At 38.9% G+C, this 24,383-nt stretch overlaps 1 protein-coding gene across 1 annotated transcript in view; it reads left to right on the forward strand.

The window, feature by feature from the left end:
- LOC126251853 (death-associated protein kinase dapk-1-like) overlaps positions 1–24,383 on the forward strand; it is a 305,116-nt gene that overhangs the window by 181,105 nt on the left and 99,628 nt on the right. The window contains exon 15 of the mRNA XM_049952529.1: positions 16,862–16,977. Coding sequence (XP_049808486.1) covers positions 16,862–16,977 — 116 coding nt within the window. The remainder of the gene's footprint in view (positions 1–16,861; positions 16,978–24,383) is intronic.

A 24,383-nucleotide genomic window follows, 5' to 3' on the forward strand; every position in this document is an offset into this window, starting at 1 on the left:
TCACACAAACATTTACTATCAACACTGTGCACTAATGTTTATGGATGTTCACGATGATTTCTTTTTCCACAACTAAGAACAGCACGTTGCTTGTAATGAGTGTCTTGCATAGACATCATTTTGATGGTACACTATGGCCCTGCCATCTGTTGGAATTGTTAACAAAAGGAAAACCTATTTGAGCACTATTTATTGAACAATCCTCATAATACCAAAATTGGCAAAAACAATGTTAAATTTGGTGAAAATAATACCAAAATAGGCAGAAAATAACACAAAAAATGGGAAAAAAGCACTGCAGTTGGCCATGAAATAAAATAAATTATCTCTGTCCCTACTGACTGCTCAGTTATTTAATTGGTTAGCAAGTTGTGTGTACTATGAGTCACTTACCTTTCCCATAATATATAATGCTGAGTTTAGTTTCAGTGCATTATTTGGATCTTCCGTGGATCATAATTGTGATTTCTCAATATAAAATGGAACAAGTCAGTTAGTTTAAAAGTATAGCACAGTTCATCAGTAAGAAATATGAGAACATACTGACCATTCATATTATTGTCTTTCACATTAATCATAAGTTACCTTTAATTTCTCCTTTCTTCATGTGGTGCACTCTCTCTCTCTCTCTCTCTCTCTCTCTCTTTTTTCCCAATAACATTTCCATAGATAAACGGCCCACAACACACAAATAACTTTGAGTAAACAACTAGCTGCCAAACTTGAATTTCTATGACTGTCAAAATAATAAAAAACGTATTATAATATACATGCAACATCAAATCATTGAACAACTTTAAAATGTTACTGAAAAAATTATACATCCAATAACTACAGACAGCAGTAATAGTTTACTCAAATTTCGTATATGCCCCTCTACATGTCAGGATGTGAGTACAATATCCAATGTAAAAAGCCTTTATAAATTACATAGTATGTAAAATTTAAATAAATATGATTGTTTGCAGATGTACTGATGAAGGCAATAAAGCCAAAGCTAGCTTATATACAAAAATAAAATATCAAGCAGTGTACTGTCTTACTAATTATTGGAACAGTGTCCTACTGTGGATAATAAGCAAACTAAGTTAAGTTACTGATTTGCTTCTTGTATTTTTACAAAGTGAAATAGTCACTGAACTCAGTTTCTGTAGTAAAAATAGCATTAGCACAATTACTACTTGTGTTTCTAAGAATAAAGTATTATTTTCTCCACTAGCACATTATCTTCTCCAGAATTTTGTCAGCAGTGAAACTATAATTATTGGCATCTCTCACTTCACTTTTCTTATAGAGCAATCTAACAACAGCCTCTCTCTCTCTCTCTCTCTCTCTTTTTCCAGCCTATGTGGGAAATTGAAAGGGTGGTGCATATTAGGTGAGAACAGCTCGTTAGTACTTTATTTGAAAAATCAGCTCCAGAGGAGCTTTAATTTTTGAGAGTGTGTGTCATTTCTTTAATTTCAGAAAATGTGGTGAGAGTGAGATCCAACTCAGTAAATTTTGTGAAAATAGTACCCTTTTTTTTGGGGGGGGGGGGGGGTGATTCGGCAGTGTGTTCTTCAACTAATTTTCGTAACACACTTGTGTAGGCTGTAAAAGTTAAAGAGTTTCCCCAAAAAATAATTCCAAAACTTACTAGTGAATTAAAATGTGCAGAATAAGCTGATTTTGTCATTCTTAAATCGTCTATTCCTGGAATCATGCATGCTACAAATGTTCCTGAACAAAGGAACTATATTGATATTAAAGTGGGGGTTTCCAATTGCAGACTGTGAGGTACCTGTAGTCCCAGAATCCACTTGTCTTTAATTGTTTGTACAGAAAATGTGCAGTGGCTGGAGATCTATGACAAGCACTGAGGCTTCCCAAAATTTAATGTTAATCAATTTACCTTACAGTTTATTCAGATGTGGTTGTGGTGGTGCAAGACTTCCCGAATCCAGCACTAGTATGAGCAGTTGCTGCTTTTTCCCCATTGTCATGAACCCACTCTACTATGCTGGAAAAGTTATCTCCATAAGGACACCGTTACGGTGTGGCTAATGGCTGTATAGTGTATAGTACTTTGAGTCTGCATTGTCCATGTGGCTTCTTGTTGTCTAGGCAATGATTCCTTTGCTGCTCTGGGTCCAAGAAAAGGTGTGGGGTTTTTAATTATCACTGGACTCACGAAATCATGAAGCAGTATTCCATGGTTTATTTGTAACAAAAACACATATTTAATGCCAAAACTTGAAAACAACTACACTCAACCATGGCCAAAACTCAAGTGGCTGAAAACCCGTTGTAGACCAAAGGTCACGGTCATAAGCTACAAAGAATGTACAGTTTCAGCATCGATTATTGATCGCAACACCTAACCTAGTATTATATTAAAAATTGCTTTTTAATGCAACTATAGTGTACCGTATAATATAACAAAATGAAGTCTATTTGTCAGTTCCATTACAATAGCCCCTCAAGAATTTTGTAAGTATGAACATGCAAACAAAATTCTGACACCAGAATAATGGAACTGCCAAGAATATGATTTTAAATAAATTAAAATTCTTAATAGGTCTATTTTCTTTGAATTACGCTAACTTTCCGCGGATAGCGATTGGCATGACATTTGGTTTAACACTGAAATTGTTACACAAAGTAAAGGAAAACATACAATTGTTAATCTTAAGGTAAATGAAATACAAAAGAAGATTTACAATGCTCACTTAGAAGAGTCCCTAATGCTGTAGCACGTCACATTAAACCATTGAAAAATTGTAACTTTTAACTACTGGTTTGTTTTATTTTCTTTTGTTGACCACTTTTCTCACTACTCACAGTAATGTCCTACAGTGTTCATCTGCACTTAGGTGACTTCCATTAGTAGGTCTGATTTCTGCTCGTCCTACAGTATGTTCATTTCCACAGCTTAGCTCTTTGTATTGCTTCATTGATTATAATGCCATGTTATCTAAAAATCACATACAGAGATCACCTTTTGGTTACATAATGTTTATATGGAAGTACATGGCTGGATTACATATTTATCCTTCTGGTAATGTTTGTCTAGTAGGAGAAGTTTACACAATCTGTCTGAGTGATACTACACAGGTATGGATGGACTGGTCCAAAGAGGATCCTTTAAATAATAATAAATTCAATAAAAATGTAATACAAATGCATTAACATATTGGGTGTAAAATGTCTTATCACAAACTATATCACATACTCCAAGGATAAACAAAAAATTAAATTGTTTTCAAAAGTAAAGTTACAGTCAGTCTGTTACAAGGGTTCATATTCACAGTAAAAGTGCAAGGGTAGAATCACGGATGAAAGTTTTAGAATGGTATGTATATATAAAAATCAGAAAAAATATTACTGCCTATGCTTTGCAGTGGTTGAGAAACAAATATACAGTAATTCATGTGGTTTATTAAAAACAATTCTCTCCTAGTATAGTTGGACATTTCAATTACTTAGGTGTGTAGTAATTAGGACTCTGCCTTTAAGATTAAAAAAAATGAAAAGAAAACTTAATTGTTGCGATACAGATTTCGTGCTGATTAGTGGTTTGGATTTTAAATGATGTCTCAACGAGTGTGGTGTAAGAAGGTTACACAAACTATCAAATATCATTCAAATTGCATAAACATATTGAAATATCAAGAACTAACACATTAAGCATATTACACAGAGAAAATTCATTGCAAACACTTCATACAGTGAATACATTTTAAGCAAGTAATAAACATTTTCAAGGACACAAAACTGTATCAAAATCAAACAATTTTTATACATAACATTTCATAATTTCCAGTGTTGAGTCACCTTTTAACTTTCTCAGAATAGTTTTACCCCTTTTGTTTATACAAATTGAATGAAACAAAATTCCTTAGCCCGAGAACTCTCCTGATACACCAACCGGTATGCATTAGGGTGTGGATGCTCTACAATCTCAAATGGACCCATGTATATATATCAAAGAATTTCTTTATTTCAGAAGTTAGAATTTTTGATTTCTCATGTGATTTTACTAAAACATAATTCCAACTTTAAACTTGGTTGCTTTGATCTTGCCATCATGTCGTCTCTTTCTAATTTCTCCGTTTTATCATGGTTTCTTTGACTATGGCCTCACGTTCACGCATAGTCATCATTGTGCATGGTGGAAATTCTACAAGATCAGTGATAATGTTGTCTGGTTTTAGATGAAACATAATTTCATAAGGTGAAAATCGTGTGGAAGTGTGTTGCAAACTGTTCATGACATCTTCAAAGTCTCATACATGGTTGTACCATGTAGGATGTTTTATGACTGCAATATGCACAACATAAATGACCAATCACGCGCATATACCTCTCAGCTGGGTTCGACGACGGATTATATACAGATATTTGAACATGTTTGATTCCCAATTTATCAACAAAGGCTTTCCAAACTTTTGACAAAAACTGAGAACCGTTATCCGACAAGATTGCTTTTGGTTTCCCCACATTTAAGAAATAGTCTTTCTCAACTTTTGTAACTATCTCTTTACCTGTGGCTTTTCTGATAGGATACAACTTGATTAGTTTAGAAAACACATCCACCATGACAAAAATGTAGCAGTGGCCACTCCTACTCTCTGGAAGAGGCCCATAGAAATCAACAGCGACTAAGTCTAGAGGTTGTGCAGGGGTAATGTTTTGCATTTCACCTTGACATTTTCAGTTACTTACTTTGACTCGTTGGCACTTATCACAAGTTGACAATTCTTTTCTAACTTTCTTGGCCATATTGTACAAGTATATGTTTTCTTTTAATTTCTGCATACACTTCTGAATGCCACAATGACCATAGGTCTCATGAGTATACCTAATTAAACTCTCAGCTTCATCCTCAGGCCAGCATAGTTTACAATTGTCAGAGTCTTCATCAGTTCTCCTAAAAAAAGTACCTTTAAACACCTTATAGTAATTGTCTAATTTTTCATAGTTCTTTTTCCCTAAGCAGCTCTTTATTAATTTCCAATTTGTATCACAGTTCTGTCTCCTCCTGATTTTATCACACAATGATGTAACAACTTTTTCATCTGTGACCCCTTTAATATACCTCATTTTAAACTGTTTTTCTTCATTCTGATCAAAAATTTCTGTTTCCCCTCCTATTGGTAGCCTTGATAGAGCATCTGCAACTATGTTGACAGTGCCTTTAATATACTTAATTTCAAAGTTGAATTGTTGTAAATACAATGCCCATCTTGTAAGCCTATCATTATAGAGCTTGCATTCAAGTAAATAGCTTAACGCTTTATGATCGGAGTACACTATTACCTTGTGTGCAAGTAAATACGTCCTGAATTTTGAAAATGACCGCTGTATGGCTAATAACTCTCTTTCTGTGACTGTACAGTTCTTTTCATGCTTCAGTAACATTCTGCTTTCAAATGCAATTGTGGAATGAACTGTCTCCCCATTGACTTCTTTTACTTGAAATAATTCGGCACCTAGCCCATAATCACTACTGTCAGTATGTAAACAGAAAGGTAAATTGAAATCTGGTCTCTGTAACAGGTTCTGGTTATTCAGTTCCTTTTTATTCTGTCAAAAGCCTCTTGATAATCTTTACTCCATATCCAAACAGTGTCCTTCTTTAACAAGTTACTTAGACAGGGTGTGTTTAAGCTTTGTTTGCTTACAAATTTTCTGTAGAAGCCACATAGCCCATAAAACGAAATGCAGTTGTTTTCTGTTATGGGGTATAAGAAACTCTGCAATAGCTTTAATTTTATCTGGATCTGCCAAAATTCCTTTTTCTGTTATGACATGTCCCAAAAATTTTAACTCAAGTACTGCAAATTTGCACTTTTCTAGTTTTAGTGTCATGCCCTCTCTTCTAAGTTTCTCACACACCTGTCTCAAAAGCTTAACATGCTCATTCCAATCTTGTCCAGTTACTAAAATGTCATCTACATAAATCACTAATTTGGATACTAGTTCCTGCCCAAGCACATGGTCTAAAGCTCTAATGAATTCTGTTACCGATGAGTTCAGGCCAAAAGGGACTACACAATACTGATAGCAACGGGCATTGTATAGAAAGGCAGTGTATTTGCTAGAGTTGGGTGCTAGGGGTACTTGGTGAAAGCCTGAGGTTAAGTCTAGACTAGATATTAATTTTATATCCTTGAACTTGTGCAACAGCTCATCGATGTTTTCAGTGTGGTCTGTTTCCCTGTATAAGATCTTGTTTAAAGGCCTGGAGTCAAGAACTATTCTCACTCCCCCATCTCCATTTGACACAACTATTCTATCGTGTGCGCCATGTCCCACGGTTACACAGGGTTGGCTATGGTTAATCGGATTTGGAATGTTAATTTTAAGGGGTGGCTGGATGCCCTTCCCGCTGCCACCCCGTACCCCCCAGGACGGAAATAGTGTACCCCAACTGTTTGTGTCTAGTGGAATCCGTAAATAATGTGAATGTGTTCAGATGTCTATGAGCTGTGTAACTGAGACGGAATGTGGGGACCAGCCCGGTATTCACCTAGCGGGATGTGGAAAACCGCCTGAAAACCACATCCAGACTGACCGGCACACTGGATCTCGTTGATAATCCACTGGGCGGATTCGATCCAGGGGTTGGCGCGTCTACCCGAGTCCAGGAAGCAGTGCGTTAGCACTCTCGGCTACCCTGGCGGGTCTCTCTTTGTCACAACTACCAGTGGGTTATTATAAGCGCTGATACTCCTTTCAATAATGCCACACACTTCCATCTTATGTAATTCTTTCTCAACTGATGTACATTTTGCTGTGGGAACACCATATGGTTTTATGAAAAATGGGTCATGGCGTCTTAATAGCAAAGTACATTGGTAACCACTAACTTTCCTTGTAATGTTGCTAAAGACATCAGTGTATTCCCATAACAAAGACTCTAGTTCCATTTTTTGCCCATCGTTTAGACCACTAGCTTCTGAAATCTTGGTGTTTACAAGTGTTTTGAAATCTACTTCACTTAAATCTAGCTCTGTTATGTGTTTGTCAACATATCTTTTCTCTTTTACAAGATTTATAGTATGACATTTATCATTACACAAAACTGTATTTGATATGACAAACTTGGTGGAGATAAAACCCCCATTTGATGTTGTTATGACAAGTTTTTGTCCTCCCCAGTCAAATCTTGCATCTACACTCCGAATCCATGACATCCCAAGAATACAGTCCTCACTGAGTCCTGGTATAGTTAGGCATCCAAGTGTAAATGTGACTCCCTCAATTGTAAAAGATAACGAAGTTTGACTTTTCACAGTTTTACTATGTTTTTCTGTAGCACCTCTTATTTTCACCCCAATGACTGGCATTTCAAAGTAATCTTTCTCGCACTTCAGCTTTTTGCTTAGTATTTCAGATATTCCCGACACTTGACTCCATGTGTCTATAAGGCACTTGCCTTCCCAGGTACCATCTTTTACTCTAATGAATGGACTACATATGTAATCACCTTTTTCAGGTTGAACATATTCATACAACAAATAATTTTCAATTTCACTAAAACAATAACTTCCTGACTTACAATTACCTATATTACTGTCACCTTTATTACTTATGGTCATTACATTAACATACACATCATTAGCACTGTCACTTTCATTGATAATTTCATTAATCCAAACATTTTCATCTGTATAACATTGTTCATCACTAAGACACAGTTGTTCAACAATAATATGTTTAGTATTTTGCCACCTATCAGGATATAAAATTTGAGACATACTAAGAAACATTTTTCTAAAATTGCTATCATTTCTAATTGCATCACTATTTAGCCACATATTATAAAGAAATAATTCACCTTTGTTCACTGCAAATGGTAGACTACTTACACAGTCAGTTTTACTGTTCAGGGAATCTTTATCATCTACCTAGGTTCCTTCATAAGATGTTGGATTACAGAACCTGTTGCTTGTGACACTTTCATTAACAGCACTTAAATTGTTAACAACATCCTTGAGTACATCTACAACATGTATATAATTTTTTCCCACACCTAATGCTTCCATTTCCTCTTTCTAGCAAACAATATATGCCTCACCATTAGCATGTATTATTAAAATTTCATTTTCCCAAATACTACAATCATCAACCTCTCTCTCCTGAAAACTTAAAATGTTGCTTTCACAGCCAAGTGTATTTAATTCTTTGCTCATTAAATCAGTGTCAACAATTTGCTCGCCTGGTTCCCTCAACAGTGCTTCAATTCCTAAATCATGTAAATCGTTAACCTGCAGGTCCTCTGACAAACAACAAGTTTCTGCCTATTCATAAAATTCAGCTAAGTCAATTACTTCCTCTGCCTCTTTATTACAACCAATGTGTTCATTCTTAACAGGTACTGTGTTTAGAGGGTAGTACATATTCATAAGATAACTACTCATTACTTCAGATGTATCTTTTGGTACAGTGTAGTCACTGTTATTCGTCCATCTATTATCTATGCTTTTTGCCCTTACCTTGTGGACCGACAATGGAGCGCATGCTAATTTTTTACTTCATGACTTCCCATGGCATTTTGAATCCTGGTGTCACTATGTTCACACCAATTCCTGTTTTCAGACTCCCGGTGATTAATTCTGTTCCAGTTGTTCCCAGATTGTCCTCTTGAATGGAAATTATAGTTTTCCCTTGAATGGAAATTAATATTATTATTGTGACTGTTTTGTTCCCAATGATGAAAACTATGGTTGTTGGACCTACTGTTTTCCCTTCTGTTAAAATTAGTGTTTCCCCAACTATGATCCCAAACTCTCTGTGTGTAATTGAAATAGGTTTTTGGTATCCCCACTTTGTCTATAATCCTGTCTAGTTTGTCCACGTAGTTTAGAAATTGTTCAATGTTGTCATCTGGTCCATAAACTATGTCCCGTTGCACATCTGTTGGCAACCTTCTCTTTAAAGCATCTATCTGTGTGAGCTCATCAAAGGGTTTCCTCAAATGTACAAGTTTCTTCAATTGATATTTACAAAACTGTTTCATAGTCCCTGTAGTGTCGGCAGACTTGCCAACACTACGCACACTAATTGAAAGAGGCGGCCAAGATGCACGCGCTAACTCACGAAGGATGGAGTGAGGTCTGAAACAGGAGACTTAATGAATGTGATAAAGAAAATACGTATCTTTGGAATATACTTAACTTTTAATACTTCCTTGTATACATCGTTCTTGATGAGACATCTGGAGATTGTGGTGATACAAGTGACTCTTTATATACAAGCTATTTAAGGCTAATGGCGCCTTGCTAAGTCGTAGCCATTAACTTAGCTGAAGGCTATTCTAACTGTCTCTCGGCAAATGAGAGAAATGGCTTCGTCCGTATAGTCGCTAGCAACGTCGTCGTACAACTGGGGCGAGTTCTCGTACGTCTCTTGAGACCTGCCGTGTGGTGGCGCTCGGTCTGCGATCACACTGTGGCGACACGCGGGTCCGACATGTACTAATGGACCGCGGCCGATTTAAGCTACCACCTAGCAAGTGTGGTGTCTGGCAGTGACACCACAGTCCCCTGTGTTTCCCTATAATTTTGTCCAGTCAAGAACTTGCTCTTTATCCTGGCTTGTTCAGTTTCAGACCAGAATTGTTTTAAGAACTCCATTTCAAATTCTGCATAAGACATGTCCATAGAAAAATTTTGATTGGCCCATGACAAAGACTCCCCCTCCAAATTTTTTTTTTTTTTTTTTTTTTTTTTTTTTTTTTTTACAAATTTAATTTTGAAACTTTCACTCATATTGGGCAAAAAGTTGTAGAGACAACTCTGCAGAAAGTCGACAGGGTGCAAACTACACTCATTAGAAAAGTTTTTAACTGGGATATTGGATAATAAGGTACATCTGTTCATAGAAAAATTTTTGCTAGCTACATCATTTCTAAATATTTCAAACTTCTGGTTCAACTCTGATGCTGTACTCTTTAGTTCACTAACATTTGTCTTAGTTTCAATCTCGTGGAGTTTTACTGTGTTACTGACGGTTTCCACTTTGTCATTCACAACAGTTAGTTTTGAATCTACTCTACTTTCAAGATCTGTCACCATAGCTTTTACATTCACACATACTGTATCTATTTGACTATTAACATTAACAAAACACTTAGCATTTTTCTCTCTATCTGTGACCAGTTCATTTTTTACAGACTGAATTTTGTTACTCAGACTAGATTTACTTCTCCCACTTTAGATTCTATCGCCAAAATCTTTGTTTCTGCCCTGCTAAGTATCTTGTCTGTCTTGGTTATATTGTTGCGAAGTTTTATTACCCCAAAGTAAGACAATATCAATTTTTTTGTTCATCACTCCCTCTAGACGCGATGTTTTCTGTTTATGACCCGAAGACTGTCCACGTCTGTCTGAATCATGTTTTGTAATTGTTCTTCATTAGCTTGTAAGCATGCTGCAGCTGTTTGATTTAAAGCTAACGATTCTTCCATCATTTGTAACAGTGATTTAATGTCCAACATCTCACATTCTGATGAATGAAGACTTTGATCCACTTCTTTGAGTGACTCATCTTCCATTTTTATTGGCATGTCTACGTCCCCAAAGACTAACAAATTTTCACAATCCTGCTCGGATTTAGCACCACTTTCCTCTTTTACAATGGTCATTTTTGTAAAATTTCACACACAAAATAATAAAAGAAATAAACAGCACTACACAGATGTACTTATCTTTTCAGTCTGGGTACTCACTCGTGTGGTCTGTCCACTTTACTGTTTCGTTTCATCTCCCTTGACTTCCATGTATTGCACTTCTTTGTACCACATGGTCATTTGACACAAGAAAACCAATTTGTTTTTTCTAGACATCTTTAAATGTCTTATCCCAGCACAGAGCCCCCAGTTGTCATGAACTCACTCTACTGTGCTATCTACATAAGGACACCGTTACGGTGTGGCTAATGGCTGTATAGTGTATAATACTTTTGTAGAGCCGGCCATGATGTCTTCATTGTTGATGCTACTGAGTCTGTGTTGTCGATGTGGCTTCTCGTTGTCTAGGCAATGATTCCTTTGCCATTCTGGGTCCAAGAAAAAGTGCGGGTTTTTTAATTATCACTGGACTAACGAAATCATGACGCAGTATTCCATGGTTTATTTGTAACAAAAACACATATTTATTGCCAGAACTCGAAAACGACTACACTCAACTGCGGCCAAAACTCAAGTGGCCGAAAACCCCTTGTTGACCAAAGATCATGGTCATAAGCTACAAAGAACATACAATTTCAATATTGATTATTGATCGCAACACCCAACCTAGTATTATATTAAGTAAATGCTTTTTAACTCAACTATAGTGTATAAAATAACAAAATGAAGCCGATTTGTCAATCCCATTACACCATCTAGATCACTGCTAATGATGATCTTTCCATACTTACCAGAAACGTTATCTAATGCCCTGACCATGATCACTTGATCCTCATCACCATAGTCTTTCACAGTGGCCCTATGTCCTTTGCCACCAGCCAAGGTTTGTGCTTAGCCTCACAATACATGTAATATGCTAATCTGTTCTTAATTTATCCTATGCCATCTGATATACATCCCTCTCATGATTTCTACCTGGTAGCACGCCTTTTTTCTTTACAGTTCATTTTATTTCTGACCTAGTGCTGTTTGTTTTCATAGCAGTGTGTTATATTCTACGTCCTTGTACATCTACTGTTGCAGGTAATAATTCAGACTAATTATCTAATAAAATCTTGAAGGCTGGTTCAGAACTGTTCAGTTTTCTTCCTTTTCTTACTACCTTTCCCAAATTTCCATAGTCTTTTTCCCTATTACATTTATTTAACTCATATTTTCAAGATGTAAGACATCCAGTATAGCACAAAACTACTCTCCTGCTCAGTAATTCTCTTATCTCACAATGGAAAGGCTGTTATACATTTAGATTTCAGCCACAACCTTCTTCAGAGAAAAATAAATAAATAAAATAAAATAAAAATATATCTAAAAACAAAGATGAGGTGACTTACCCAACGAAAGTGCTGGCAGGTTGATAGACACACAAACATACACACAAAATTCAAGCTTTCGTAACCAGTGGTTGCTTCATCAGGAAAGAGGGAAGGAGAGGGAAAGACGAAAGGATGTGGGTTTTAAGGGAGAGGGTAAGGAGTCATTCCAATCCCGGGAGCGGAAAGACTTACCTTAGGGGGAAAAAAGGACAGGTATACACTCACACACACACACACACACACACACACACACATATCCATCCGCACATACTTGTGTCTGTGTATGTGCGGATGGATATGTGTGTGTGTGCGAGTGTATACCTGTCCTTTTTTCCCCCTAAGGTAAGTGTTTCCGCTCCCGGGTTTGGAATGACTCCTTACCCTCTCCCTTAAAAGCCACATCCTTTAGTCTTTCCCTCTCCTACCCTCTTTCCTGATGAAGCAACTGTTGGTTGCGAAAGCTTGAATTTTGTGTGTATGTTTGTGTGTCCATCAACCTGCCAGCGCTTTCGTTTGGTAAGTCACCTCATCTTTGTTTTTAGATATATTTTTCCCATGTGGAATGTTTCCCTCCATTATATTCAAATAAAATAAAAAAAAAAACGCACATACAAGGTGTGATTTAGAAGTTTCAAGACTGATTCATTTCTGAGGAGGAGAGCACGCGCGGACCAGTACCACCGGGTAGGGGAAGTAGTGGGGAGTCTCAGGGAATGAACTCAACTGACGCTGTGGCAGTTGCCTCCGGAACGCTGGAGAGAGCATATCGCTTGCAGCGTGAGTGCATGTCATTGACCTCGGTCGAAAAGTGGGAGAGGCGAAAATGGAGCAGCACTTGGAGCAGCATTATGCGATTAAGTTTTGCATGCAACTGAACAAAACCGCCATGGAGACTCTCGGTACGATTCAAGAGGCCTTTAAGAAAGAAGCCATGTCCCGTGCAATGGTTTTCATGTGACACAAACGTTTCAAAGATGGCCGCGGGAATGTTGAAGACAATGACCACTCTGGGAGGCCATCGTCAAGCCGAACGAATCAAAATGTGGAGGGAGTGGGGAACTTTCAAACAATGACCGTTGTCTTAGTACTATATTAATTTCCAATGAACTGGGACTCAATCAGAGACGGTGTGGAGGATTGTGACAGAGAATTTTATGATGCAAAAAGTGTGTGCCAAACTGGTGCCAAAAGTTTTGTCGGTGGATCAGAAGAAAAAGCGCACGACTGTTTTCCAGGAAATGCTCCAACGGTTGAATGTTGATCCAAACCTTCTGGAGAAAGTGGTTACTAGTGATAAGACCTGGGTCTACAAGTACGATCCTGAGTCGAAATGTTAAAGCTTCCTCGCCGAAGCCCAAGAAAGCTCGCATGAGCAAGTCATGTGTGAAGTGCATGCTGATTGATTTTTTTTTTAATGGTAAAGGAATGATTCACAAGGAGTTTGTAGCTCGTGGACAGACTGTCACATGTGACTTTTATGCTGGATCGCTCTGTCGCTTGAGGGATCGAGTTTGCTGCGTCCGCCCAGCAATCAAGGGCGATTGGATTCTCCATCACGACAATGTGCCCCTCACACGTCAATTTCAAGGTGACAACTCTGCCACAGCCACCCTACAGCCCCAACTTGGCTCCAAGTGACTTTTTCCTCTTCCCCCGACTCGAGACAGGCCTAAAACAAATCAAATCGACTCCATCGATGCCATCCAGTAGGCTTCGACGAGAGCCCTTGACAGCATGACGCCCAAGGCCTTCCAGACGGCTATGAACAGTGGAAGACGTGCTGGCAGCACTGTGTTGGTGCCGAAGGAGCATATTTTGAAGAATTTTAGTCCGCTGTACTTAAATGTCCAATAAATTTCTAGTTCTGAGTTAAGTCCTGAAACTTTTGAATCACACCCTGTATATTCATACAAGCAAGCACACCTCTCACACAATGACCACCATTTGTGGCAGCTCAGACCAGAATGAAACTGTCACATTGAATGAAGGCAGTAATGTGGAGTGGGGTGGGGAAGGGAGAGGGATAGCTGGGTTCAGGTGAGAGGAGAGAGAACACTGTCTGGTGGATCATGTAGGGACTAGTGGAGACATTACAAGACTGCCAGGTGCAGTGTCGGGATGCTTTGAGGCAGAGGGAAGAGGAAGAGGGGGGGGGAGGAGGGAGGGCTGAGCAGGGAAGGGGAAAAACGGGCAGATGCATTGGCACAGAAGGCACACAATGATGGTGAGCTGACGTGAATAGGGAGGCGGTGATAGGGACAATAAGATACCATATGTTGAAGCAGGCATAATTTTGAGTGCAGAGAATGTGTTATAAGGATAATTCCCAACTACACATTTTGCATTTTTAAAAAGCTGTTGGTGGAGGAGAAACACTCATTTAAATCAAGCATGTTATGTTCAGCTGCGTGTCATGCTATAGGGTGGTCTACCATGCTCTTGGCCATCCTAGTGGACAGCTGGTTGGAGGTCATACAAATATAAGAAGCTGTGCAGTGATTGCAGCAGAGCTAGTATGACATGGTTGCTTTCACAGGTGGCCCAGCCTCTGATGGGGCAGGATAAGCTTGTGGCAGTACTGCAATAAGCAGTGCTGGGTGTGTGGATTGGGCAGGTCTTGGCACCTGGATCTTCCATAAGGACATGGTCCCTGTGGCAAGGGATTAGGACTGGGAGTGGCATAGGGCTGGACTAGGATATTGTCGGGGTTAATGGACAATGAGAACACCATTTTAGAAGGGTGTAGAAGGATCTGACATAAGATGTCCCTCATTTCAGGGCAAGATAATAGGTTATCAAAGCCTTCACTAAGGATGTGGTTTCAGTTGTTCCAGTCTGGGGTGGTACTGGGTGATGAAGGGGACACTCTGTTGTAGCTGGTTCATGGGAGTGGTGGGTGACTTGTGGGTGTGTGGGGGAATGGTATCGGAGATCTGTTTGCAGACTAGTCTGGGGTAGTGTGTGTCTTCCAAGGCTCATGGGGTCCTGGGTTCGATTCCCAGATGGGTTGGGTATTTTCTCTGCCTAGGGACTGGGTGTTTGTGTTGCCCCCATCATTTCTTCATCATCATCATCATCATCATCATCATCATCATCATTCGTGGCAGTGGCTCGACTGGACTGTGTAAAGAATTGGAATGTGTAAAAATTTGGACTTTATATGGGTACTGATGACCGCACAGTTGAGTGCCCCACAAATAAACAACATTAACAAACATCTTTGAAGGCCTTCAGCATAAAGGGCAAGGGAGTTCTCGTCACTGCAGATTCTCCAGCCCTGGGTGGACAGGCTCTGTAGAAGGTAGCTGTCAAAATGCTGGTACTGTTAGTGGTTGGTGGGTTTAATGTAAACGGAGGTGCAGTTGGAGCCATCAGAGAGGAGGAGGTCAGCTTCAGGGAAGGGGGCATGCCAGGTTGGGGAGGATCAGGAAAGCAGATGGGAGAGATGTTGAGGTGCAGATCATGAAGATACCATCAGTGAACCTGAACCAGACCAGGGTTTTAGTGTTTTGGTAGGCTAGGATTGTTTCTTCTAGATGGTCCATAAACAGGTTGTCATGTGAGGATGCCATGCAGGTGCCCAAGGCAGTGGGATGTTTGGGGGGGGGGGGGGAGGAATGACACTGCATATCTGTCTGCACACCAGGTCTGAGGGTAGCGTGTGTGGTCTACCGTGCTCTTGGCCACAGTTTGGCAGTAGCTGTTCATCCTGGAGGACAGCTGGTTGGTAGCTATACCAATATAAAAAGCTGTGCAATGATTGCAGCAGAGCTGGTATGATGTGGCTGCTTTTGCAGGTAGCCTGGCCTCTGATGGGGCCACAGATTTGTTCATATACCTTCCCTTCAAAGGAGTAGTAGTTTTGTGTTAGGATAAAGTTGGTAAGGAGTATGAGGAATGAGGTAGTGAGTTTGGCGTCTGAGGTATGTTGGGGGAAGGGAGTGCTCAATAGTGGCAAGAAGACGGGAATGGGGGATATTGGTGTATGGGGAAATGGCATCAACAGTGAGAAGTGGGGATCCAGGGGTAAAGGGGTGGGGATGGTGGAGAGTCAGTGAAGGAAATGGTAGGTATTCTTGATGTGGGAGGCTAGATTTTAGGCAATTGGTTGGAGGTTCTGGTCAACGGGGGCCAAAATTCTTGCAGTGAGGGTTCAATAAGCAGCTAGAATGGGGCTTACAAGATTGTTGTGTTTGTGGGTTTTGGAGAGCATGTAAAAGGTATGTGTTTGTGAGGTGACATAGGGTGAGGAAGGGAATGAATTTAGGGGAGAGGTTCTGGAGAGGGACTAAGGCCTTAAACAGGGATTGGGGGCTATGTTTGATCTCTGGAATGGGATCACTCTGACAGAGTTCCATACACTTAGTCTTATAATTATTGTGTAATATTTGTTCTTTGAACTCTGAATTGTGCAAATGCAGCTTATTTCACATATAGCATAGTAGCATATAGTATACTCTTTTCATTCCAGTTCTCTCTCACCCTCCCCCCCCCCCCCTCCCCCGCTCTCTCTCTCTCTCTCTCTCTCTCTCTCTCTCTCTCTGTGTGTGTGTGTGTGTGTGTGTGTGTGTGTGTGTTTTATACAGTCTGAGTAACTTATTTAACCCATTTATCCTCAAACATATTTTCCGTATTTCATTATTGTATTTTTATATTCAAGTCTGCGTGAAAAAAATCCCTGTTTCTCAACAAACTATGTTTTGTTTCTGAACAAACTGTGTTTTGTACTGAGTTCTATATGAAAATTATCTCTTGTGAAAGTATCATTGTTTCCATAATATTTTATCTGACAATGTAATTGACTTTTTTTTAAAAAAAAAAAAAGATATGTGTAATACAACATATTATATTTCGTGCAATCTTATGGCAGGTTCGACATCACCAGGAAGCAAAATGCAAATAGAAATGGATGTAACTTCCTGCCGTGGTCAGCCTGTCTTCGATGTCTACAATGAACATTATACAAGAGGAATTGATGTACAAGAGGTTTGTAACACTCTGTTCTCTTTGTAGAAAAATTGTTCTCATGGGCTTCTTGTAAGTACTTTGTCCATAATGGACTCAAACACTATTAATGAAGGGCTACAGCTAATTAGATAATTGAGAAAAAGATAATCGGTTTTCTCCTCCAGTTATTTTTATTGTGAACACAACTTCATGACGCCATCATGTGATGGATTAAGATTGTTTTTATTTTGAGATGTGCATGTGTTGTATATTTAGCAGACAGTTACGTGGAAAGACTCATAATGAAACCAAACAGGAATAGTCCTTGTTGGAAATTTGTGTAAGCCATAGTAAAAGTTAATATGAGAGAGTCGCTGATTATGTTTGAATAAAATCCTACCACTACTTAGCTGTTACACATGCATTCAGTAAGGTTGATATTAAACAAAGCTCCATTATCCCTTTCGGTGGTAGAAACCACATGTCCCTAAGTTGTACAACTAGGCACGCAGATTTATAATGGTTCTGGTAAACAGTTGCAATAGTTGGAGATCACTGGTAGAAACAAGGTGGATAAGACAACTAAGTAGAGACGGCCACCAGCCAGCCTTATATTTGTCTGCTAATGAAATTTGAGAGACCAGCCAGTGATATTGGGCAGTGCTCCTACTACAGGTTCCCTCACCAAACATGGGCAACACCATCAGTACGTCTGTAGGGATTACTAAATTTAGCTTGTATTTAAATTGTAACATCTTGGAACAAAGTTGCACAGATGAAGCACCATCTGTTAATTGTTTATGAAGCCACTGAAGCCAAGGTTTTGATTCAGCAGTCATTTCTCTGTCAGTGAAAGCAGACGATAATGAATTTGAAAATTATTGGTCATGCTAGTGTGAAGCAAGATAAACTACCATTCTCTGGCTGATTTCATGGAATTTGGATGAACAGTTACATTTGATGTGTACTATCAGATGTTCATCAAACAGATGTGCCATCAAAAATTAGCAGTGCGGAGACTGGTTGACTGGAGTAGCCTTCACTACAATAATGTGCTTCCTTACACTGCAGGCCATACCAAGAATAAGATTCATAATTTATGTACATCTACATATACATCATCTTCATTTAGATTGGGAGTTACCCAAGAGTGCACTTGAAATAATGGTTTGGTGAACATCTGTTTGAAGATGACAAGGGATTCAAGACTGCTGTCATCTACTGGTTCAATTCCCTTCCTGAGAGCTTCTTTGCAGAGGGGCTAAAGAAGCCCATGTAATATCATGAAAATTGCTTAGAAGTAGAAAAGTGAAGTCATAAATTAAAACCCCTAGTAAAAGCTTATTCTATTTTTTAAATGATTAAATGAACCTTACTTTCTGAAAATGCCCTGTAGTTAATAAAGTAGATGTTGTACACAGACATTGATTTAAATTTTACTAATACATCATCATGTAAAAGTATGAAAATCAGCATTATATAATTTCTTCTTTTCCTCTTTCTCCTTCTTCCTCTTCTTTCTTCTTTTTTTTGTACAAAAATTTTGAAAAGACAAATCATTGCTGAGTATTGTTTCTTTCTGCCACTAATCAGCAGGTCTGAAATCAATGTTTTCACTGACTAAAGCTTTTATTCATACTTCCAGTTATATAGATTCTGGTTATTAAAATGTGATATTGCAGTATGTACTCTGTTACAGTGTGTTTGTTTAGAGGTGTGTAATTATTTTCTGTTTCCAAGTTGTTAACATCATTGGTTCTTGTCAGATATACTGTTGTATGACTTCTTATATACTTGGCTTTAGGGGTGCAGTTTTTTTAAGCATTTAATGTCTGTCTGCAGATGTTGAGATGATTTTTTTCCACAATGGGCGAAAGAACACCCTGTCTTGTATATTACTGTAAAAGGAATTGTAGCAACCAGTCTCTGTTTATGCCATCAAATTTATTATATTTTATCAGTTTTGGGTGTTTTCACAGGAGGTCATTTTTAGGTTATTACATAAAACAAATAGCATCTCTAGATTTTGTGCTTGACAATCACATTTTTCCTCACATTTCTTAATTGTAACTACATAATATGAGCACAATACATCATAAACACAGTTTGCTTGTCTTTTATTCATGTGGTTACAGCATGATAACACACATCTGAGAGGAAACACACCACTGCAGAGTGGAAATTCATAGAGGAAACAATCCCCTCAACTATGACTAAGTCACTTCTCTGCAATGTACTTTCATCCAAGAGTGCTAATCCTGCAAGTTACGTGAAATTTAGAAGGTAGGAGAGAGGTACTAGTAGTGTTGGAAGTAAAGCTATGAGATCAGGCCATGAACTATGCCTCGAAAGCTCATTCAGTAGAGCACTTGGAGGTGAAAGGCAAAAGTTCCATGATTGAGTCCTGGTCCAGCACACAATTTTAATTTTCCAGAAAATCTTGTTTTATGTAATTTCGTTCTATTTTATGTAGTATTATGTCTGTGAGATTGGGTTGCATTACAAATTTATCTTATCTTATATTGCTTTCTACATATTGCGAATTTCATTTAGAGAGGCTATGATAAATGCAAAACCTCTAACAGTTATTGTGACATTATTGACAGATACATGATTAAGCTTAATTTTTTCAAACACATTTTAATTAGTATGCTTTCTTGTCTGTCTCTCCTCCAGTATGGTAAAAATTTTGCAATTAATTTTAAACTAACTTACCAGTGAGCTAGAGACTTTAAATTTTAAACATGGCATAGAACTAGATGTCAGTGCAGTAGTGTGGGAATAAGAACCATCCACCTTTAATAGGGGAGAAGTTGAAATGGGGTAATAAAGAAGCATAACACAGAGTCCTCCCCCCATGAACCATGGACTTTGCTGTTGGTGGGGAGGCTTGCGTGCCTCAACGACACAGATAGCCGTACCGTAGGTGCAACCACAACGGAGGGGTATCTGTTGAGAGGCCAGACAAACATGTGGTTCCTGAAGAGGGGCAGCAGCCTTTTCAGTAGTTGCAGGGGCTACAGTCTGGATGATTGACTGATCTGGCCTTGTAACACTAACCAAAACGGCCTTGCTGTTGTGGTACTGCGAACGGCTGAAAGCAAGGGGAAACTACAGCCGTAATTTTTCCCGAGGGCATGCAGCTTTACTGTATGGTTAAATGATGATGGCGTCCTCTTGGGTAAAATATTCCGGAGGTAAAATAGTCCCCCATTCGGATCTCCGTGCGGGGACTACTCAAGAGGACGTCATTATCAGGAGAAAGAAAACTGGTATTCTATAGATTGGAGCGTGGAGTGTCAGATCCCTTAATCGGGCAGGTAGGTTAGAAAATTTAAAAAGGGAAATGGATAGGTTAAAGTTAGATATAGTGGGAATTAGTGAAGTTCGGTGGCAGGAGGAACAAGACTTCTGGTCAGGTGAATACAGGGTTATAAATACAAAATCAAACAGGGGTAATGCAGGAGTAGGTTAAATAATGAATAAAAAAATAGGAGTGCGGATAAGCTACTACAAACAGCATAGTGAACGTATTATAGTGGCCAAGATAGACACGAAGCCCATGCCTACTACAGTAGTACAAATTTATATGCCAACTAGTTCAGCAGATGGCGAAGAAATTGAAGAAATGTATGATGAGATAAAAGAAATTGTTCAGGTAGTGAAGGGAGACGAAAATTGAATAGTCATGGGTGACTGGAATTCGACAGTAGGAAAAGGGAGAGAAGGAAACATAGTAGGTGAATGTGGATTGGGGCTAAGAAATGAAAGAGGAAGCCACCTGGTAGAATTTTGCACAGAGCATAACTTAATCATAGCTAACACTTGGTTCAAGAATCATAAAAGAAGGTTGTGTACATGGAAGAATCCTGGAGACACTAAAAGGTATCAGATAGATTATGTAATGGTAAGACAGAGATTTAGGAACCAGGTTTTAAATTGTAGGACATTTCCAGGGGCACATGTGGACTCTGACCACAATCTAATGGTTATGAACTGTAGATTAAAACTGAAGAAATTGCAAAAAGGTGGGAATTTAAGGAGATAGGACCTGGATAAACTGACTAAACCAGAGGTTGTACAGAGTTTCAGGGAGAGCTTAAGGGAACAACTGACAGGAATGGGTGAAAGAAATACAGTAGAAGAAGAATGGGTAACTTTGAGGGATGAAATAGTGAAGGCAGCAGAGGATCAAATAGGTAAAAAGACGAGGGCTAGTAGAAATCCTTGGTTAACAGAAGAAATATTGAATTTAATTGATGAAAGGAGAAAACATAAAAATGCAGTAAATGAAGCAGGCAAAAATGGAATACAAACGTCTCAAAAATGAGATCGACAGGAAGTGCAAAATGGCTAAGCAGGTATGGCTAGAGGACAAATGTAAGGATGTAGAGGCTTATCTCACTAGGGGTAAGATAGATACAGCCTACAGGAAAATTAAAGAGACCTTTGGAGAAAAGAGAACCACTTTTATAGATATCAAGAGCTCAGATGGAAATCCAGTTCTAAGCAAAGAGTGGAAAGTAGAAAGGTGGAAGGAGTGTATAGAGGGTCTATACAAGGGCTATGTACTTGAGGACAATATTATGGAAATGGAAGAGGATGTAGATGAAGATGAAATGGGAGATACGATACTGCGTGAAGAGTTTGATAGAGCACTGAAAGACCTGAGTCGAAACAAGGCCCCGGGAGTAGACAACATTCCATTAGAATGACTGACAGCCTTGGGAGAGCCATTCCTGACAAAACTCTACCATCTGGTGAGCAAGATGTACGAGACAGGCGAAATACCCTCAGTCTTCAAGAAGAATATAATAATTCCAATCCCAAAGAAATCAGGTGTTGACAGATGTGAAATTTACCGAACTATCAGTTTAATAAACCACAGCTGCAAAATACAAACATGAATTATTTACAGACGAATGGAAAAACTGGTAGAAGCTGACCTCGGGGAAGATCAGTTTGGATTCCGTAGAAATGTTGGAACACGTGAGGCAATACTGACCGTACGACTTATCTTAGAAGAAAGATTAAGGAAAGGCAAACCTACGTTTCTAGTGTTTGTAGACTTAGAGAAAGTTTTTGACAATGTTGACTGGAATACTCTCTTTCAAATTCTGAAGGTGGCAGGGGTAAAATACAGGGAGCAAAAGGCTATTTACAATTTGTACAGAAACCAGGTGGCAGTTATAAGAGTCGAGGGACATGAAAGGGAAGCAGTGGTTGGGAAGGGAGTGAGACAGGGTTGTAGCCTCTCCCCGATGCTATTCAACCTGTATATTGAGCAAGCAGTAAAGGAAACAAAAGAAAAATTTGGAGTAGGTATTAAAATCCAGGGAGAAGAAATAAAAACTTTGAGGTTCGCCGATGACATTGTAATTCTGTCAGAGACAACAAAGGACTTGGAAGAGCAGTTGAACGGAATGGACAGTGTCTTGAAAGGAGGATATAAGATGAACATCAAGAAAAGTAAAACGAAGATAATGGAATGTAGTCAAATTAAGTCGGGTGATGCTGAGGGAATTAGATTAGGGAATGAGACACTTAAAGTAGTAAAGGAGTTTTGCTATTTGTTGAGCAAAATAACTGATGATGGTCGAAGTTGAGAGGATATAAAATGTAGACTGGAAATGGAAAGGAAAGCGTTTCTGAAGAAGAGAAATTTGTTAACATCGAGTATAGATTTAAGTGTCAGGAAGTCGTTTCTGAAAGTATTTGTATGGCGTGTAGCCATGTATGGAAGTGAAACATGGACAATAAATAGTTTGGACAAGACGAGAATAGAAGCTTTCGAAATGTGGTGCTACAGAAGAATGTTGAAGATTAGGTGGGTTGATCACGTAACTAATGAGGAGGTATTGAATAGAATTGGGGAGAAGAGAAGTTTGTGGCACAACTTGACTAGAAGAAGGGATCGGTTGGTAGGACATGTCCTGAGGCACCAAGGGATCACAAATTTAGCATTGGAGGGCAGTGTGGAGGGTAAAAATTGTAGAGGGTGACCAAGAGATGAATACACTAAGCAGATTCAGAAGGATGTAGGTTGCAGTAGGTACTGGGAGATGAAGGAGCTTGCACAGGTTAGATTAGCATGGAGAGCTGCATCAAACCAGTCTCAGGACTGAAGACCACAACAACAACAACAACACAGAGTGCCACTTGTCCAGTTGGAGTTCCTGCACAGTGGTTGTGCTTAGAAAATTCCATCACAGTCACTACAGAGGGCACTATGTATGTAAATTACTGGTACTTGATGCAGACAGTGAGCAGCGCCTCATTCAGTTTATAGTCGACCATTTGTAATGCCTGAAGTAATTTCTGCTAAACTGAGGACACAAATCACTTGCAACCTAGGAAAAAGAAAAAAAAAAAAAAAAACTGTGGCTTTAACCCCTACCACCACCACCACCACCACCACCACCACCACCACCCATACAGCACATGTGGTTGCAAATTTATGTATACATGACTCATTATATTGTTTTTTTATTAAGTTATTCTCTTGTCACTCTGCCGGCCGGAGTGGTCGAGCGGTTCTAGACGCTACACTCGGGAACCGCGGGACCGCTATGGTCGCAGGTTCAAATCCTGCCTCGGGCATGTATGTGTGTGGTGTCCTTAGGTTAGTTAGTTTTGTGTAGTTCGAAGTTCTGGGGGACTGATGACTACAGCAGTTAAGTCCCATAGTGCTCAGAGCCTTGTCTCTCTCTCTGTTCGGTACAAGGTTGCAGTTGATTTTGAACTAACTTCCCGATGAGCTAGAGACTTGAAACTTTCAACATAACTCAGAAGTGTATGACAACACAATGTTAACAAGCATTTTGTCTGGTGTGTGGTGGATGGTACTTTGTGTAACACTGCCATTTCCCCCTTCTCATGTTCCAGTCATGAATGGTTCACAGGAAGAACGGATGCTGGTAAATGGTAAATCTCTGTGTATGCTAGAATCTCTCTCATTTTTACCTTATCAGACTTTATACGAGTTATAAATAGGAGGAAGTAATATTTTAGGTCACTCAGGTAAAAAGAACTGAAGTAAACCTGACATTTTGTCATATGTCTCTGTTGTAATCTCATCAACATGTTTAAAATCGACTGAAAAATTTCACACACACACACACACACACACACACACACACACACACACACACACACAAGATTAAAAAACATAAAATAATTGTTTAAATAAAAGTGTTTTTAAATATACTGCATTTTCAAATCGGACTTGAAAGTATAAAATAATTTGTCCTAGTCCCATATACATTCCTAAACTCATACAGATTGTTTTGAAAATTTGTTATTGTGAATTTTTAATAGCTATGAAAGTACATACTATACATAATTGGTGCATGAATAGTTCACCTCCAAAATATTTTCAATTGCATGTACCCCAATGTTTTTGATTATAAATCTTATTGCCGGCCGAAGTGGCCGTGCGGTTAAAG

This window comes from Schistocerca nitens, chromosome 4 (genome assembly GCF_023898315.1).
Source record: "Schistocerca nitens isolate TAMUIC-IGC-003100 chromosome 4, iqSchNite1.1, whole genome shotgun sequence".
In the NCBI taxonomy this organism is placed as follows: Eukaryota; Metazoa; Arthropoda; class Insecta; order Orthoptera; family Acrididae; genus Schistocerca; species Schistocerca nitens.